Source organism: Lagenorhynchus albirostris, chromosome 16 (genome assembly GCF_949774975.1).
Source record: "Lagenorhynchus albirostris chromosome 16, mLagAlb1.1, whole genome shotgun sequence".
Taxonomy (NCBI): domain Eukaryota; kingdom Metazoa; phylum Chordata; class Mammalia; order Artiodactyla; family Delphinidae; genus Lagenorhynchus; species Lagenorhynchus albirostris.
The window spans coordinates 37,365,706-37,385,241 of record NC_083110.1 but is presented as its reverse complement, the minus strand read 5'-3'; the positions used below and the strand labels follow the sequence as shown (position 1 = coordinate 37,385,241).

Here is a 19,536-nt window from a genome sequence, read left to right as displayed (position 1 = left end):
AAAAGTCATCATGGGAAGTAATGTCACCAGCTGCTTGCCACAAACCAGGCGTCTTACACAGAAAATGACTTGGACTCTTCACACTTCTGCAAGCACAAAATGGGAACTCCATGAACAATACGAGAATGAGCTCAGGAAGCTGTTTCCAAATTTGCTTAATTAATAGTGGAAGCCGGAATGCTCCAGACAATTGCAGACATGTATTTTGTCAGCCTGGAGAGAAGTAGCAAAGGAAATAGAGGAAAATGCCATTTTTCAATGGATATGATTTGTAGGTGCACTGGCAGCCCATCTATGACAGAGACATCAATTCAGAAGATTATTCAATCGAGAAAGCATTCATGGTGTAATGATGAACCTTTCCATGTTAGTAACTGTTCTTGGGTATTAGCTGTAGTTAAAATGTCTGGAGAGAAATGCCTGAAATCTTGGAGAATACAGGCTTTGTAGGGCTCTCTTCAAGAACGAGGACGCAAAGTTCCAAACACAAAAAAGATTATTATTTTTTTTTTGCGGTACGCGGGCCTCTCACTGTTGTGGCCTCTCCCGTTGCGGAGCACAGGCTCCGGACATGCAGGCTCAGCGGCCATGGCTCATGGGCCCAGTTGCTCCGCAGCATGTGGGATCTTCCCGGACTGGACCTGTGTCCCCTGCATCGGCAGGCGGACTGTCAACCACTGCACCACCAGGGAAGCCCACACAAACAAGATTTTAAAGTGAATGTTCATTTAGAATGAGAAAAGAAATCACCACAACCTGTGAATTAAAAAAAAAACTTGAACAACTACTGCAAAACCACAAAAACAAAAAAAGTAATATTCTTCTTAATGAACTCCCTGATAAACACTATAATTCTTTTGTTTTCCTTTCAAATTTTTGGTGGCATACCCTCTGATTACTTTTCCATAGGATGATACTTTTGTAATATTTTCTCTACAGAGAAGACAAATCTAATTTAGTCTTTCTTCTAGCATGGCTGATTGAAAGTTGTTTTTATTGTTGATGAGATGCATAAAACATGCAGCTTTGTGGCAGAGACATATTTGCTCTTTGAAGTGCCTCTGTAGGTTTCTAAATGCTATCAACACAGGAAAATCAAATACATTCCATATTGTGTGATTCCTATCAAAAAAAGAGAAAATTGTGTGCTGTACTTACAAGGCAGTATATACAGTTATAAAGTATATCCGTGATAGGATAAAACTTCCACTTCATTAGGTGTTTTTGAGAATTAAATTACAGGTTTTCATTTCTGATAATTGAAAATATTTCCCTCAGACTGGCCTTTGGCTCTGTGTATTTTATTTATTTATATGCATCTTTATTGGAGTATAATTGCTTCATAATGCTGTGTTAGTTTCTGTCGTACAACAAAGTGAATCAGCCATATGCCTACGTATATCCCCATATCCTCTCCCTCTTGAGCCTCTCTCCCACCCTCTCTATCCCATCCCTCTAGGTCGTCGCACAGCACGGAGCTGATCTCCCTGTGCTGTGCAGCTGCTTCCCACTAGCTAACTATTTTACATTTGGTAGTGTATATATGTCGATGCTTCTCTCACTTCGCCCCAGCTTCCCCCTCCCCACCCCATGTCCTCAAGTCCATTCTGTATGTCTGCATCTTTATTCCTGCCTTGCCACTGGGTTCATCAGTACCACTTTTTTTTTTTTTTTTAGATTCCATATATACGCGTTAGCATACAGTATTTGTTTTTCTCTTTCTGACTTACTTCACTCTGTATGACAGACTGTAGGTCCATCCACCTCACTAAAAATAACTCAGTTTCGTTTCTTTTTATGGCTGAGTAATATTCCATTGTATGTATATGCTACACCTTCTTTATCCATTCATCTGTCGATGGACACTTAGGTTGCTTCCATGTCCTGGCTATGGTAAATAGAGCTGCAATGAACATTGTGATGCATGTCTCTTCTGAATTATGGTTTTCTCAGGGTATATGCCCAGTAGTGGGATTGCTGGGTCATATGGTAGTTCTAGTTTTAGTTTTTTAAGGAACCTCCATACTGTTCTCCTTAGTGGCTGTATCAATTTACATTCCCAGCAACAGTGCAGGAGGGTTCCCTTTTCACCACACCCTCTCCAGCATTTACAGTTTGTACATATTTTGATAATGGCCATTCTGACTGGTGTGAGGTGATACCTCATTGTAGTTTTGATTTGCATTTCTCTAATAATTAGTGATGTTGAACATCTTTTCATGTGCCTCTTGGCCATCTGTATGTCTTTTTTGGTGAAATGTCTATTTAGGTCTTCTGCCCATTTTTTAATTGGGTTGTTTGTTTTTTTTGATATTGTGGCTCTGTGTAATTTAAACCTTGTTCCCCTCCAGTGCTGACACCGCATACTTCTGGGGCTGGGTACTGTAGGGCACAGTCAATTTCACATGGCCACTGGCCCTATATCTTTATGCTGAGACTTTGGGTGAGTCGGTCCAATGGAAGGAGTATTCTGGGATGGTTGGCAATAAACTACTGCAGAAGAGACTGCAAAGCACATAAATAAATCCCACTAAATCTACACTAAATGTAGCCCTGTCTCAACTTCTCCTTAGTGAGATCTGCTTCCCCACCATGCAACGTTACCTATGGTGAGAAAAGTGAGACTGAGTTGCAGTGGAAAGAAGAGTCAGTGGGCTTAACAGATTGTGGCAAAGGCATCTTACTTTCCACGTTTTACAAGAACACAAGAAAATATGCTGGGTCCCTCCCAGGAAACGGCCTTCCCAAGTAGAGGCCTGGGATTTCAACTTCCTTAGCTTCAGGACACTTCCGCTTGTGTCTGGAAGAATCTTATTATTCTGCAAAGATGTATCAAACCAAACAAAGAAACCAGCCTGTGAACAAACAGCGACAACAATAAAACTATTGGGGATGAAATATTTGAAATAGTAAAACCATGCTTAGAAACAAACATGATGTTACAGAAGCACCAAGTATTTTTGTTCTACAACAGCAGGGATGTAAATACATTTTTCATGTTTGCGCTGAAAACCCTGGGATTCAAATTATACATCATCTTATTCGTAGAGCAGCTCGCCTGTGTGAAAGTTGGCCTACAGATATGAATTTCCCATTAAATGATGTTATCAAAATGGAAAAAAATCCAAACTGCTACAGTCAAGACTGTTTTCAGCTCCATGCCAAGAAATGAGATCAAAATTCCACCCTCTGGGACACCTTAGGGCACTGGGGTCCAAAAGGACGAGACCTTGCCAAGAGTTTATGAGCTCAAAGAAAGAAGTAGCGCATGTGTGTGAACAATTCTCTTTTTTCAGATTTGTTCAAGAACAGTTATTTAATTTTTTTTTTTTTTTTGGCTGCATTGAGTCTTTGCTGCTGCACACGGGCTTTCTCTTTTTGTGGCCAATGGGAGCTACTCTTCGTTGCGGTGTGTGGGCTTCTCATTGCAGTGGCTTCTCTTGTTGCGGAGCATGGGCTCTAGGTGCGCGAGCTTCAGTAGTTGTAGCTCACGGGCCCTAGAGAGCAGGCTCAGTAGTTGTGGCGCACAGGCTTAGTGGCTCCGCAGCATGTGGGATCTTCCCAGACCAGGGATTGAACTCGTTTCCCCTGCATTGGCAGGTGGATTCTTAACCACTGTGCCACCGAAGTCCCGAGTTATTCAATTTTAAAAAATGACTTATCTAAAATGTTTAATACCTGAGTGGTCAGGACTGTATAAAAACATATCAATGCATACTGAAAAAGTAGATGGATTCTAAGCAAATATTCAACTTTGCAAAAGTGTGAATAAAATGATTACCTAGCGGAATTTAGACATTATTATAATTTGAATACTAAGGAAGAATTAGTAAGGCTAGTAGGACAGCATCTATGAATGTTTGAGAAAACACATTATACAAAAAAATACTAGATATAGTATAGTTCAATTGGATTCAGAATCCATTCACATTAGTATAGGTTCAACATTACATTTAGTAATATAAGAAAAGGGTATTTAGAGAATGCTCAAATTGTCTGAAATTAGGTTAGTGATAAAAAGGAGTTAGAGGAAAAGCAATGAATAGTTATCTGTCTTTTGTTAATATCTGACTGTGTGAATGGAGTTTCTTAGGAATGGTGACTATCATGAATTAAAAGGAATCAGCATTAAAGAGGTTCAGGAGTTTCAGGGAGCTCTTTCAAGCACAAACCCTGTATTTATAAAGTTATCTTTATAGGAGTAAGCTCAAGGTTCTTACTGAAATATCTAGAATAGAGATTTTATTTGGAAGTTATATATAAATTCATATCTAATATAATCTCTATTACTTTGTATTTTATTGTTCTTATTAGAATTTTATATTGCAAAAATTTACGGATTTTTTTCCAGGAAGCTCCATATAGATAACCCCATATAGATAATCCTCTCCAGTTTATCACAGTGAGCTGTACAAATATTATCACTTTGTGCATGGACCTTGAAGGTATAAATGTAGGGAAGCGTTTCTTGGGGATGTGACCTCAGTTCCTGCTGCCTTCTGAGGAGTCTCCATCTGCTTCCTCATCTGTAGAATAAGGATAATGATGGGACCTCCCTCATTCTATAGCTTCGAGGATGAAATGAATTAATACACAGAAAGGCTTTAGCACAGAGCCTGGTACATAATAGCACGAAACATGCGCATACAGATGTGCTTTTATCATTTCTATAATGATGCAAGCTGAGATTTTGCCTTCAATTTCTGGGTGTTTGGACAACGCAAACTATAGGTGTATTTAATGGCCTTTCACAATGCACTGCTTGCTGAGGGCCAAGCCTGTACTGAACTCATTTCATATTCTTTTCACCTGGCACACTCCTTGGCAGATAGCAATTGCCCAATAAACAAACATTTGATTTACGAATTAAGGAAAAAATAAAAAGAGGGGTTGTCTTTAATCTAAGAAAAAATATTGGGCCATAGTCAGACATCCACACACTTCCGGATGCCTAGTACGTTGGTATCCAACTGACGGCTCCAGCATTTGGCTACTTGCTGGATAGTTGTGCTTCAATGGATAGGTAAGAACGATCAATATATTAAAGTCTGTGTTTGCTTCCCTCAGCGAAAGAAGTTCATCATCACAAGCAGCATCACTGGGCAAAAGCACATGTTTGTCACTGATTCAGCCAAGACCTGTAAATATTTACTGGGCCTCTGCTGCGCCCAGCATGGATTTAACGCTCGGACGAGCTCTCCCGGAGTTACAACAGGTGAGTAGACACCATCTTCTCAACCTAGAGATATTTGGCTTTGAGTTTGCTGTGGATCTCTCACCATTATTTCCTATTCATTTATAAGAGGGCGCAATATAACATAGTGGTTTCACCCTTCATACTCAGAGTGGTCTCTGCATGTGCATCACCTGAGAGCTTGCCAGGGATGCAGAACCTCAGGCCCCTGGATCAGAATCTGCATTCGAAAAAGAGCCCAGGTGATCTGGATGCAGATGAAAGTTTGGGAACTCCAGGCTTGGAATGTGGAGCCTGGAGTTCAACAGACTCAGAGAGGTGCCACTTACTAGCTGCGTGACTTTGGACCGCTCACTTGCCCTCTCTGAGCCTTGGTGTCCTCGGTTGAGCAACTGGCCGTCCGGCAGGTTTGCACTGCGCTCCAACAGGACAGTGTGTGTGCTGTCTGTAGCTCATCTAGAATGAGTGTCTGGCGTTCATGGCTCCATGTGACTAGTAACGGCAGCTCCTGCTTGTGGGGGGTTTTGTTAGGTGCCAGTCAATTCACAGGGGAGCTGTGTCACTGGCTCCTGCAGTCCTGGGACGGGGGATCAACTAGGAACCAAAATTGCTGAGCATTCAGACGTAGAACCAAATACAGAAAACAAAGGTGGCGTATTATTTGCAGCGAAACCAAATAAATATATAAATATTTCTTTGAAATTGCAGAGTAGCATTTCCATTATGTTTCCAGGGAATTGGAGATAATGAATGTAAATTAATTGTGTCTTACCTGCTGAGATACAGTGTGAAACATCATCAATATCAATTTTATTGCCTGATATCAGTGAACATAAAATATTTATAAAGACTCCTTGGGCTTACTAGCAAAATTAGTCCTTCTAAGCCTGTTTCGCTCATAATATGCTATTTTCTCAAACTGCAAATTCTACCATCATAGGAGTTTGGGGGATTCTAACATTTGTGTGGCCTCCACCTACAATGCTGTTCCTGCCTCCTTCCAGGCTCAGACCACCAAGATAAGCCTCATTCTCCAAGAATAAGTTCAAGGACAACCTCCTCCTTGAAGTTCCTCCTGATTGACTGCCCCCGTACTCCCTTCCCAGGTGGAGTTGACTACTCCCTCTCTTGTGCAGACTCCGTCTTCTCACCTGTAATGTTCTGCCCCTTTTATTTGTGCATGTGTCTGCCTCCAGTTTGCAGTGGGCTGGGAGCTCCTGGAGGGCAGGGACAGTGTCCCCGTACCTTTACGGTTCCAGCATGGAACAGAGGTGTGTCAAGTGGGAGATGGTTAATACATGTTTTTTTGAATGAATGCATAGATGGATGAGTAGTGTGGAAATACAATCGTTTACTTAATCATTCCTCTAGATTTTAAGTTTGCTTTTCAGTTTCCAATAACATAAATAATATTGCAGTAAACATCATTGGAAGAAAAATTTTCTGTATTGTGTATTATTTCTTTAAGGTAGATTTCAGTTCGATTTGGGGTACAAAGGTTGGAGCATTTTTAGGGCCCTTCCTGTTTTCCTGAGTGCCATTCCCATGTCCAGTATCATTGTGTCTGTTTTATTGCATCCTTGCTGGAATAGATATTATCATGTTTATCTTTGTTCATTTATAGGGAAAAATGATTTTTCAGTGTTGTTTCATTTGGCATTTCTTTGATTGTTAAGAAGTTGGACATTTTCCAGATGTTTCTTAGTCATTCTTCTGTGAAGTGTCTAAACAAGCATATTACTCTATAGTTATATTTGGTTCCCTGGGGAGAGAGAAAAATCAACAAGCTTTTACAAGTGCATACATTCAGGGCTAAATCAGGCAGGATCTGTCAGCATTGCAGAGTGGGACCACAGGCCTTCACTCAGCCCTTTCAGATGCATAGCAGGGGGCTGCAGGGATGCCGGTGGCCCTTCCATGAGCTTGTGGCTCTGAGACTCTGCAGATCTGCAGTGGCTGCCCAGGATCCTGCCCTCGTTCCCTTTACCTTTTCCTTGGCTCCTGTACTCTTTAAGCTCTGTTAACTAACCTTGGCTTCAGCCTTGCCATCTAGACTGATTTGGATATTTGTCAGCTACTTTCCTGGTGCCACAGTTAGGCTGTGAGTTCCCTGCCCCCGCCCTCCACCGGTGGACAGAAACCATTCGCTCTGCTTGACATGTCAGTGGCATTGGGACATTCTTGGTATCCCTTCCTTCCATTCCTGAAAGGTTATCAACCCTTGGCTCTCCTACCTACCAATCAGTCCTTCCTGCACCATTTGTCCAGCCAATTGAACCCCGCTAAGCTAAGGTCTAATAATGATAACAGCACTTCCCACCAACCCCACCAGCCCCAGGAGCCCCCCTGCTTCATGCTGAATGCCTGATGCTAAGTGTTTGACATCCAGACTCTCATTCCCTGACCTCACTGTGTGATCTGTCCTGTTAACAGAGCATCCTCCCCAGTGCCCTGTTGTTCTCCAGCTTCTTGCGGGGACAAAGCCCTGCTCAGGACCCAGAGCTGTGATGCTCTCATTCATCTGCTACCTTCTGGGAGCCCTCCTCCCCCAGGGGGCAGCCCCTTCTTCCTGCACCTCCAACCTCTATATGAAGGCTCCCTTGAAGCCCATAAAACTTCTCTGAACCTCTCCCTGTCACCACTTTCTTTCCTTGAAATGTCCCCCTGTGGGTATTAATATACACCACAATTAAAGCTAAGATCACTATCCCTTTAGACCTTAGCGATCAGAGGGCTGGGCATGCTTCAGATGAATCTCCTGTGCTACTGTTTGTATCTCCATGTCCTCTATACGTCCATTTTCTGGCGTGGACTGTGGAGTCAGCCGAGTGTGAGTCCTGCTCTACCGCCTACAAGCCCTGGGACCTTGAGCAAATTGTTAACTCTCTCTTAGCCTCACTTTTCCTCATCTATAAAATGGGTATAATAATACCTACCCCACAGGGTTATTGTGAGGATTGAATGTGACAATGCCGATAACATGCTTACCACTGGGCCTGGCATGTAATAAACATGCAGGATGTGTGAACTGCTGGTGTGGATATTACAGTCATTGCTGCTATGTGTCTGAGCAGGTCCAAGCTCTGGAGTCAGATACTGGACAATTTCTGCAAAAGCTGCAGGTCATATTCACATTGCTTTTAGTCCTCCTTTCTTCCTTGCCTACTGTATGTGAATGATGGTACCTAATGCCTCCTAGACACAGAACGTTCTCCAAAAGTATTTTTTAAAGTCTACCTTTTTCAGTGGGTACAGTCCCGACAATGAACCAGGCACCATTGTAGGAAAGGGGGGCTGTCTGCTTGAGGAAATAAATGTTCATGAGCATGCTGTCAGTGAAGGCATCTCATTGTGCTTTAGATATGCACACACACACAAACACACGTACGACTGGAGCCATACAAACGCCGTGTGCCCGAGCATTCTTTCCTTCTTGGTTTTAACAGGGAACAGATGGTTGGAACACAGTCATCATTTACTTTTTTCAAAATACAAACTGGGCTTTGTGTAAATCCTAGTTAATATAAGGAATCTATCTATCAAATCCAGTTTCCTACGAATGACGTGAAGAGTGAAGTGGTGAGAACCACTCACATTCCTGGGCTCATTAGAATCATTTGTTACCTCTTTCTGCAGGAAGGGAGGAAGGGAACTGTGAAAGCTGGGAGACAACACAACTGATCCGTATTCATATTTCAGAAAATCGGATCTTAAATATTATTACCAAGGAAACTAAGCCGTGTAGAGATGAAAGATTACATTCCACAGGGCAGAGCGTAATCTTGGGAGCTCAGGTAGTTTGCAGACCTATTTGTTAAAACAACGTTTGGAGGATGGTTTGTAAAGGCAGCGAGCAGAGCGGATGACAGCGGTTAATTTTATACAAGGCTCTGCTGGCGCTGTGACACTGCCGTGAACCATGGCTCCAAGGCCTGTCAGCTGCCAGCGGGGTGGAGGGCATCTTGTTTCCTCCTTCCTGTGTGTCTGAGTTTTCTTTCCTTAGTCAGTGCTAATTAGGCAGACGTGGCATTCTCAGGGCTAATCACAGGAGCTCCACGAGCTAGCATGAGGAAAAAATAGGCCCCTCCATGCAGACAAAGAAAAGCCAGGACAGAGCCTGGGGCCTGTGATGTGTGGCTGCCACAAGAGCGATGGGACCAGCATCATTCTTGTGAGTATTTATGTTTATCTGTTTCTCCCACATTGCAGATTATGATAAGTGTGTGCAAATGGCCAATCTGAGTCTTGCACACCTGGCCCAGTCCAAGCCGCTCACTTGGATCCAGAGACTGTTGTGCTCAGAAAATGCACTGTTTGTACCCGGGCTGGAGGGTGCGGCAGGAGGCCTGCTACACACGTCACTGGATAACTTCACTGTGGACACCAGCAAGGGGACCAGGGCGCAAGGGCTCAGAGGCAGGTGGGTTTGACATATCTGTTCTGTGGGCCCAAAGCATCATGTACTTGGTGCTCTGGAGTAATCCATACGTGAAGACATTGTTTAAAGGATGTCAAATGTCTAAGGGAAGTATGCATTCATTGGGTAATTATCAACTAAATCCACAGAGATTTCCCGAAGGGCAGCTATGGGCCAGATCTATGCTAGACACGGGACAGACATCCCGTGTCTCCCTGCTGCGTTGCTCTATCTTTTGGTGGAGAAAGAGCTAGGTGATGATACAAAATTGAAGGGAACAAAATAAACAAGTTGCAATAGCCTATTTAACCAGGCACTGTTCTAAGCACTGTACCCATCAACTACATTAGCCCTCACAACCCTGTGAAGTACTTTCTGTTTTCTCCCAGCCTGAGACTTGAACACACACAGCTGGCCCTGGAGTCTGTACTCCTAAGCTCTACATTGCCGATGCTTTCTCTTTTGATGGATTGCTTGCAATTTAATTTGCAAGGGAAAATAATGAGCTTATCAACACAACTTCACATTATAACATAATGATCCATAAATTTTAAAATAGCCTCGAAGTTGGATTGCACTTACATTACAAGTTCTATAAATAGCACAGATTCACAGGCAGCACAGGACCAATGAAGGGGGCTGTGGGAGGGAGCTGTTTTTTGGAATGAGTTATACATCTGCTTCAGCAAGAGGGTATGGGTGATTGATTTGAATTGCAATGCATATATTATATCTTAAAGTAATTCTTAGAAAATTACTGCTCCAGATTCTGTTGATGCAAGTATGCATCACCACGCACTGCGAACTAACTCAATAATGATGAAGCAAAACTATCTATTATTGTTACCACGTAACAAACAACTCCAAAGCATAGTGACTTAAAACAACATGCATTTTGTTATTCTGTTTCACGATTTTCTGGGTTACAAATTTAGGCAGGGCTCGGCTGGGCGATTCTTCTGCTTCTCTTGAGGGTACTCATCAGGACTGGCCTGGAGGCTCCAGGACTGTGTTGTGCATGTGCCCAGGCCCTCAGTGGGGATGGCTGGGATGGTGAGCTCAGCTGGGCCTTTCTCAGTCCCAGTGTGGTCTCAGGCCCTCTCCATATGGTGCCTCCATGTGGAAGGTAGTGAGGCGTCTACGTGGCAGCTCAGGGCTCCAAGGGCCCAAGACGAGCTGCCAGTCTCCTAAAAGGCTGGGCCTGGAGCTGGCACGTGGTCACTTCTGCCATACTCTCTTGGTCAAAGTAGTCACATGTCAGCACAGATTCAGGGGCAGCAGAAACAGTCCCCACCTCCTGATGTAGGAGTGTCAAAGCATATGTGGCCATCTTTAATCTGTCATCAAACTGATAGTACTTTATAACACTTTATAGATTAAAAGCCTGAAGAAGCCATGACTGACTCAAGGCCACCTTGAGAATGTGTTGACCGCAAAGCACCCTTCCAGTGACCTGCCAGTGGGCACGCACAGGAGGGGACTGGCAGCACTGCATGGCAGCCAGCCTTCTCAACAGGAAGCTGAACTGGAGTCCTCAGTAATCTCTGGTTCTCCTCTAATTTTAGTTTATGAATGCCAGACTTTCACAACCCTTAGTAACTCACATCAGAGGTTATGGGTCACCTTCCATGAAAAGGGAAATCTAGGGTCTCTGGCCATCTGGAAGGTCCCCAGAAGCACAGCCCAAGACAATGACTTGGGTGCAGGTGGTTTTTGTGGAGGTGATGCCGAGAAGCAGGAGTGAGCAGGGTAAGTGAGACAGGGGAGGAGGGAAAGTGAAAAGAAAGGGGGCAGTGTCATCAAGATAGCTGCTGTGGGCAGCCAGGGCTTAAATCCATGAGAAGTGCACAGAAGCCCTCCCAGAATTGTCTGAAGGACCAGGGAGTGGACACCTGTGCACCGGCTCCCATCCCGCTCTGGTGCAAGCTTGTCTGTGGGAGGTATGAACTCTCCTATACCGTTGGGCAAGGTGGGGGGATAGACGGGGTGTGTGAGATGCCCAAGACGCTCAAGAAGCTCTAGGGCAGAAAGAGGACCGTATCTGAGGCTAGATCAGCACGAGCTGAGGCTGAGCTCAGGTGGCACTGCCCACCACTGCTCTGGTCGGTCTGAGGTGGGACAAGGGCTGCATCCATCCGGCTCTGTCATCCTTGTGCACGGATGAGAAGTGCATCATCCTTGCTGTGGCTGGTGCAAAGATCACCCAGCCCAGGGTCCCCTTCAGGCAGGGTGCTGGAACGAGCCCAATGCCATGGAAATCCACCTACACGTACTCAGCTGTCTGCTGCGTGTGATGTTGCGCTAGTGGTTTGTAACACCCGTGCCTCTCTTTCCTCATTTGTCTAGTGGTGGGAGCAGTGATGCCCACCCCACTGGGTGGCTGTGGGAATTAAATGGTGTTATAGAACCCTGAAGATGGGATGAGTCTGTGATGAGTGTCCTAATGTTGGTGCCCTTCCCCTAGTCTCTAGGGGAGAAGGTAGGAACACAAACCCTCTTAAAGGGGATAGAATGGTTAAATGTTTAAGGCAGACACAGGTACAGCTTTATCGCTCCCCCGAGAGTGAGGTGATTTCCAAGTAAGGGGACAGAGGAGGGCTGCATGGGGGAAGTGACAGCGGGTCTTGACCAACCATGGGTTTGGGCACAGTGAGAAGGAGGGGAGATAGGCAGGAATGTCATGAGCGAAGGCCCAGTTCCTCTTGCTACAAAAATTGGTTGAGTGCCTGCTGTGCGCCAGCCCCGAGCTGTGCACTGAGGACTCAGCAGTGGGCAGGATGGACACAGCCCCTGCCTCATGGCGCTCAAAGAGGTGACAAGCAGAGGGCCCGTGTGGCAGGAGCAGGTGGTGCTGCTGACCAGCGGGCCAGAGCCAGGACGGGAAGGATGGGATGGCATGCAGACACTGACACGCAGGAGATGGGACCCGCTTCCCAGCGTCAAGCCTGAGCAGCTGTGTGCTCAGCACTGCTTAGAACGGGGATGCCATCAGGGTGCCAACCCTGACATACAATCCCTGCCCCACCTACTTCATGGCACCTTTTCTGTGAGCCTTTCCTGACTGCCCTGGCCAGCACCACTGGCTCGCCTTCAAGCCGCTGCCCCCAGGACCCCTCCACCCCGACATCCACATGCATCTATCTGTCCTGTAAACGGGGAGCTTCCAGAGAACAGTAATGTGCCTGTCTCCTCCTCAGCTCTGAGGCCAGCATGCGGAGACTTTCAGTAAATGGCATTATTTTCTTTAGGTTTTTTTCCTTTAGCATTTTTAAAAGCTTACTTTAATTGTGGTAAAATATACATAACATAAAATTCACCCTTTTAACCATTTTTAAGTGGACAGTGGAGTACTGTTAAGTATATTCACATTGGTGTGCAGCCAGAATTCTTCTCATCTTACCAAACTGAACCTATGACCATTAAAAGACAAGTCCCCATCCCCACTCCCTGAGACCCTGGTAACCATCATTCTACTTTCTGTTTCTATGAATTTGACTACTTTAAGGACCTCACTCTACTGTACACGTGGAATCACACAGTGTTAGTCTCTTTGTGATTTGCAGTAGATGCTGCTTTTTATCCTTTTTAAACAATAGACTTGCACGTGTGACTTGGATCACATGGGCCGTGGCAGCCTAAGGCAGAAAATCCCTTCCTTTCTCCAGAGGCCCTCCCCTGTGGCCTTCCTTGGCCCCTCTAGGTCTGCTGGGGTATCTCCTTCTTTGAAACCCAGGAGTGCTCTGCCAAAGCCTCTCCCTGGGCACTTAGGTCAGCTCTAGATGGCATGAAAGGCACCCATCCTGCAACTCGCAGTGGGCTGGGAGCTCCCAGAAGGCAGAGCCCATGTCTGACTCACCTTTACCCTCAGTCCCTTGCCAGCCCGGGGCCTGACATCTAGTCAGATCTCAGTCAACTTGGGCTGAACTTGCTGAAATGCACAGTATAAACAGGAGCTGAGTTAGAGTGAGGCCTCCTCCCTAATCTCTGAAGAACGGCCCTGTGCTTGTCCCTCGCCCTGCATCTGCCTTCTCTCCCCCATCGCTCCTCTTCCCTTTCTAGGTCTGGCCCCTTGAACAGCGCCAGGCTCTGTGCCCGGAGCAGCGGGCATCACTGATCCCAGGTTGCAGTGAGAGGTGCGGTGGCAGCACCCATCCCTGCCTTGGGCCGGCTGCCTAAAGCAGTGGGGCAGGTGTTGGGGCCAACCTGGGTGATGAGGGGCTGATGGATCTGTTCAGATGGTCGACCTCCTGGCCTTCCTTCTTCAGATGAGGCCCAGTGCTGGCTTTTTCCGGGGCTCTAAGTCCTGTGGCTTTGCCTCTGTTCTTTCTGCTCACTCTCTACTTTGTTCACCCCTGGATGTAGCTTATCTTGAGCAGAGCTGACCCTGTGGGTCGGGCAGGATCCCCACTTAATTCATTATTCTTCTAGGGCCTAGAACATCATTTGTTTGCTAGAATGCTGGCTCGACAAAGCCAACTGAATGCTAGTATGAATGTTTCTTGTTTTCAGCTCAGTATTACTAGGGGGTAGCCAACTCCAGTATCTGCAAGGATCAAGCAGGTAAGTTACTGTGTGAAGCCCTCAGTGGAGGTGCTGGAACATCACAGTGGAGGTGTTGGAACATGGCTGGCCCAGCTGAAAAAGCAAACAACAGAAAAATCAGGACCCACTAAAAGCATGAGTGCTTTATACTTACTACCTCATTTTGGGGCCATCACAAGTCTAGGAAATAGGAATATTCTTTTTTTTTTTTTTTTTTTTGAAATAGGAATATTCTTATTTCTGGTTAAGGAAATGGAGGTTTGGAAGGGCTGCTTATTCAACTCAAAGGAGAGATAGTGGGAGGTTCATAGGGGGCCTGGGTGACTCTAGGGTCCCCTCTAAGTTAGAAAGCCCCCAAAGCCATTCTTTCCAGTGTACTTCTGATAACCAGATCAGCCCTTGATGGGGTCTGTCTATGGATCTGTTGACTGATGAGCAAGGGGCCACCACCCACACTCAGAATGGCAGGAAGTTGCCTTCTAGGGGCATCTTACCTCATCTTGTTGACTTTCCCTGCAGGCCCTGCCCTGGCCACGAGCAGCTGGAGCACATCTGTTTGACCCAGAAGCCAACGACTTGTGACCCTCTCTCTGGACGGCCTGCTCAGAGCACGCACACAGGTACGGGCCAAGCCGTGGGCTTGGGGTAAGGGAAATCTTACACGTGACTCTTGCTTTCAATCTTTTGCCACTACTTCATTTTGCTTCCCCAATAATGTTCACAATCTTTTTGCTTTTCCATTAATCTCAAAACTACTTACGTAGAAGATGAAAGATTTATTCGATCTGAAGAGAAACCAGAGTATTCTGTCATACAGAGTGAAGTAAGTCAGAAAGAGAAAAACAAATACCGTATGCTAACACATATATATGGAATCTAAAAAAAAAAAAGGCCCTGAAGAACATAGGGGCAGGACAGGAATAAAGACGCAGACGTAGAGAATGGACTTGATGACACGGGGAGGGGAAGGGTAAGCTGGGATGAAGTGAGAGAGTGGCATGGACATATATATACTACCAAATGTAAAATAGATAGCTAGTGGGAAGCAGCCGCATAGCACAGGGAGATCAGCTCGGTGCTTTGTGACCACCTAGAGGGGTGGGATAGGGAGGGTGGGAGGGAGGGAGACACAAAAGGGAGGAGATATGGGGATACATGTATATGTATAGCTGATTCACTTTGTTATAAAGCAGAAACTAACACACCATTGTAAAGCAATTATACTCCAATAAAGATGTTAAAAAAAAAAACAAAACTACTTATGGTTGGGAAAAGCCCATGATGTCCACCTTTGGCTTGGGCTGAGCACATAGATTCTAAATGTGTTAGCACTGGTGAAGATTCCCAGCGCTCGGGTCCAGCGTGAGGAATACCTGCTGTGGAGGGGCGTGGCTGGAAAAACGTATCATTCACTTTTTATACAACTCTTCATATGGGCCCAGAATATCATCTCCCACTACTCACCAGAAAACATATACAGGGCAGGCGGCATTCCCCTCTGTCATATATCCTCCAGGCAGGTCCCCAGTGGGACATAAAGACAGAGAGATTCCTGAGCTAGAGAAGATATTTCTATTTGATGAGCATTAAGCCTGGAATCGGATCTGGAATACCACCAGGTGGCTCTTTACCGTGAACTGTGTGCAGGTCCCACCATGGCCCCTTGGGGGAGGGAGCGATGTGGAAAACGCTGGAGGGTGGGTCACTCTTTGGGGATTTTTCCACGTGCTCTGTGGTCAGCACTGGATTGCCCGTCAGGGCTCTGCCTTGGGTCCCCTCCAAGACCCAAGCTGGGGGAAACCTGTGCTGGGCTGCAGGGCCCTATCACCCCCTACTGTTAGGGGCCCAAGAGGGGAAGGCTTTGCTGTCTCATCTCTGTGCTCCAACTTTAGTTTCAGTTTTCACTGCCAGCAAGGTCACCTCTGCTCAGATTCTGTCTTGTCCCAAGACTAATGCAGAAAAAAAGAATAGCTGTAGTAAGTCATGCAGAGCAAGCACCATGGCCCACCTGCCTTTGCCTCTGCCCTTGATGAGCCAACACTGACCTGGTGAGGCTAATCAGAAGTATGTGTTCACCGATGAACTTTTCTACAAAATAGAAACAGACTCAAGATGTAGAGAACAGACTTGTGGTTGCCAAGGGGGAGGGGGCTGGGGGAAGGACGGATTGGGAGTTTGGGATTAGCAGATGCAAACTATTATATATAGGATGGATAAACAGCAAGGTCCTATTGTATAGCACAGGGAACTATATTCAATATCCTGTGATAAACCATAATGGAAAAGAATATGAAAAGAATGTATATATATGTATACCTGAACCACTTTGCTGTATAGCAGAAATTAACACAACATTGTAGATCAACTGTACTTCAGTAAAATAAATTTTAAAAACTTATTTAAAAAAAAAGTATGTGTTCAGCCATCCATGCCCAGCCTTGTGCGTGTGTGTGAAACAGTGTTCACACCTTTTGTATTAGGTCTCTGATAATTTGGGGGAAAAGCACAATGTGGGGCTTTGTTTCCACTTCCAGGGCCACAAAATAAGAGGAGAAGGAGCTTTACAGCCGAACCAGATCGAGAAATTGTGCGCGTGGCACTGAACCGGGATCCACGCCGTGGTTTTGGTAAGAGGGGTCCCGGCAGGGGGGACCCAGTCTTTCCCTCTGGGCAGAGGGGAGGGGTGTGCTATCTTCCCTTTAGACTTTTCTACTCCCTTTTCCTGCCTGTCCTCTCCCCATTTGCCTTTTTCAGTGATCACTTCTTTTTCTTCTCTTTAAATGTCCCTAACCAGCAATGGGATGTTGGGGTCAAAGTTTCCTTTTAGGCCTGATCAGGTTTTGGGGTGCAGATCTTGAAAATCTAAGTATAAGATAGAAAAAGGCTTTTCCGTCTAATACCACGTAATAACCTTTCTCTAGCATATTTAGATTCTTAGGGATGGGGAAGAGTAGTCAATCTTTTTCACCTCTTACTATTTACCACATTCGAAGACCCTTAAGAAGAGAAGGGTTACTTGATTAAAAATCATCTTTTTTTTCCGATCTGATTATGTATTGGAACAATAATACATAATGTTCCTAGCTGTAGTTGTGCTTATGAATGAGGGACAATCCACTTTCCTCCATCTGTCATGGCAGAGTAGAAAGAGCTGTTGGAGAATCAGAGGACCTAGGTACAAATATCAGCATTGCTACTTAGTAGCTGTGTGATATCAAGCAAATAACCTAACCTCTCTGAGCTGCAAAATCATTAAGTATCATCTTCTTTCATATAATTGGATTATAGGTTTTGTCATTAATGAGGGAGAAGATGTAGGCAAAGTTGATCCTGGCATCTTTATATCTTCTATTATACCTGGGGGACCAGCTGAAAAAGCTAAAAAGCTCAAACCAGGTATGTCATTTTTGATTGCCAGAGATGCTGCTTTAAGGAACTGCTCTTTCTCAGTTCCTTGATGGGATTATTGAGATGTCTTATTTTTCCAGGAGGGCAGATACTAGCCTTGAATCACATCAGTCTGGAGGGCTTCACATTCGACATGGCTGTTAGAATGATTCAGAATTCTCCTGACAACATAGAATTAATCATTTCTCAGTCAAAAGGTATGTCTTAACCCGCTCTCAGAAGCTGGAGAGCCTCCTTCATTTTCAGGAGTACATTTTTACAAACACGGAGTACTGGGGCTTTAAGTCCGTGTAGGTCTCTTGTATTACCTCTCTCGTGATAGTGGCTTTGGCACAAATCAATAAACTCTGCAATTTCAGGGGCAGAATGCGCTCTACCATTGCTTGTCCTGCTGAATGGGAGAAGCCTACTCTAGTTCTTTATTAGATGCAGCTATTGTGTGTTTCTCTGCCACTCTTCTCGCATGACAGGAAGGATGTTCTTTCGATCAGCCGAGGTCTTATTGAAAGTGGCTACTGCAGTAATTCTACATATTTGGGGCTTAGTTGTGGAACCCGGTGGGAAGGAGACGGGGGGCTGTTCTTGAAGCTGAAGCGCATAACAAGCATTCTGTTCTAATTTGGTTAAGACTCAGCATGTTAGAGATCAACCAAAAGAGTAAAGGTTGTTTTTTTTTTTTAAGATGATTTTATTCGTCCTTTAGATAGCTATCCAACAATTGCCTGTACTGAAGAGTAAGATGACTCTGTTTATCTGGGTCAGGTTTGGGGTGGTAATGGAGGGATGTTAATATCCCTCTCCCTCCCAGTTACCCGGGCTCACCACAGCTTTTTGGTTGGGTGATCCTGCAATTTTCCAGAAGACTGCCTACAAAGCCAGGCCCACACTCTAGGAGCTTTGTACAATCTCCTCTCATGTACAGAAATGCTTCATGTCACACCAGCCAGCATTTTCTGGGTCCTAAATGCAGTCACCCCGTTGGCCTTGGCCTCTGAAAACCACATGCCCTCTCTCACTCTTGCACATGTACACACCATCACCAGGTGGCTTTCCAGGTGCTGCATCTGCCCTTCGTCCAGAAGCTGTGGGGGGATGGGGGCTGGCAAAGCTGTGGCCTTAGCCATGCGCCTTTCATCCTGTGCTTGGACCTGACCCAGGGGCTAGCCCGGCCCTTCCACAGCACCTGCCCCAGCTCACTGCTCTGTTGGATTTCCTACACTGTCACTGTTCTTCCCACAATGTTTTAGGTGTCCTTGTATTTCCCTCCATACTTTGCACAGGAAAGGACAGAGGGGAGCGATCAAACCACCCTATTTTTAAAATCAGGAAACATAATGCAGCTGAGCTGGGGTCCATTCAGTGTCAAGGATGGCCTGCTGGGGTGGGGATGTCCAAAACCGGCACCCAAAGTCTGTGAGGCTCCAACCTCGCTTTAGAGTTTCAGATGATGGAGTACCCACAGCGCCTGTGCATTACGTGTCCTCTCATCCTGGAGCCCCAGTCACGTGTTCGTAACTCTGCCTGGTCACAGTTGGGGTTCCTCGAAACAGCTGCCACCTTTGTTGGAGGAAGATGCTTCCACGGTGACTCTGGCTGGTCACTGTGGGCAGAGGCTTGACCGCCGTGAGTTTCTATCTGGTTGGGCTGCTGTTGGGACATGTGCTCTAGACTGGAGATCAAAGACAAGACAGAGAGCCTTCCCATCAGGAGCAGACATCACCCTCCACTACAGATTGAGTTTTAATTACCCGCAGAAGTTCTAGCTTGTATTTCCGTTAGGCAGGACATACGTTGCACAGCTTGACATTTTAATCCAGTCATAAGTCTTGTCCTTGCCTCTTGTGGAGGGTGTGGAAGAAAATAAACACATGCTTACAACATTGCTAGAAGGACAATGACAGTAGAATAGCTAGTGAGAAGCAGCCGCATAGCACAGGGAGATCAGCTCGGTGCTTTGTGACCACCTAGAGGGGTG

The 19,536-nt window shown here is 45.5% G+C and overlaps 1 protein-coding gene across 1 annotated transcript in view; it reads left to right on the top strand.

Moving 5' to 3' along the window:
• Positions 1-18,299, top strand: part of FRMPD2 (FERM and PDZ domain containing 2) — a 51,948-nt gene extending 33,649 nt beyond the window's left edge. Inside the window, exons 14-21 of the mRNA XM_060125754.1 lie at positions 5,068-5,215; positions 6,943-6,951; positions 9,404-9,614; positions 14,673-14,773; positions 16,688-16,780; positions 17,442-17,549; positions 17,642-17,758; positions 18,265-18,299. Of these exons, the coding sequence (XP_059981737.1) occupies positions 5,068-5,215; positions 6,943-6,951; positions 9,404-9,614; positions 14,673-14,773; positions 16,688-16,780; positions 17,442-17,549; positions 17,642-17,758; positions 18,265-18,299 (822 nt within the window). The remainder of the gene's footprint in view (positions 1-5,067; positions 5,216-6,942; positions 6,952-9,403; positions 9,615-14,672; positions 14,774-16,687; positions 16,781-17,441; positions 17,550-17,641; positions 17,759-18,264) is intronic.
• The last annotated feature ends 1,237 nt before the right edge of the window (positions 18,300-19,536 follow it).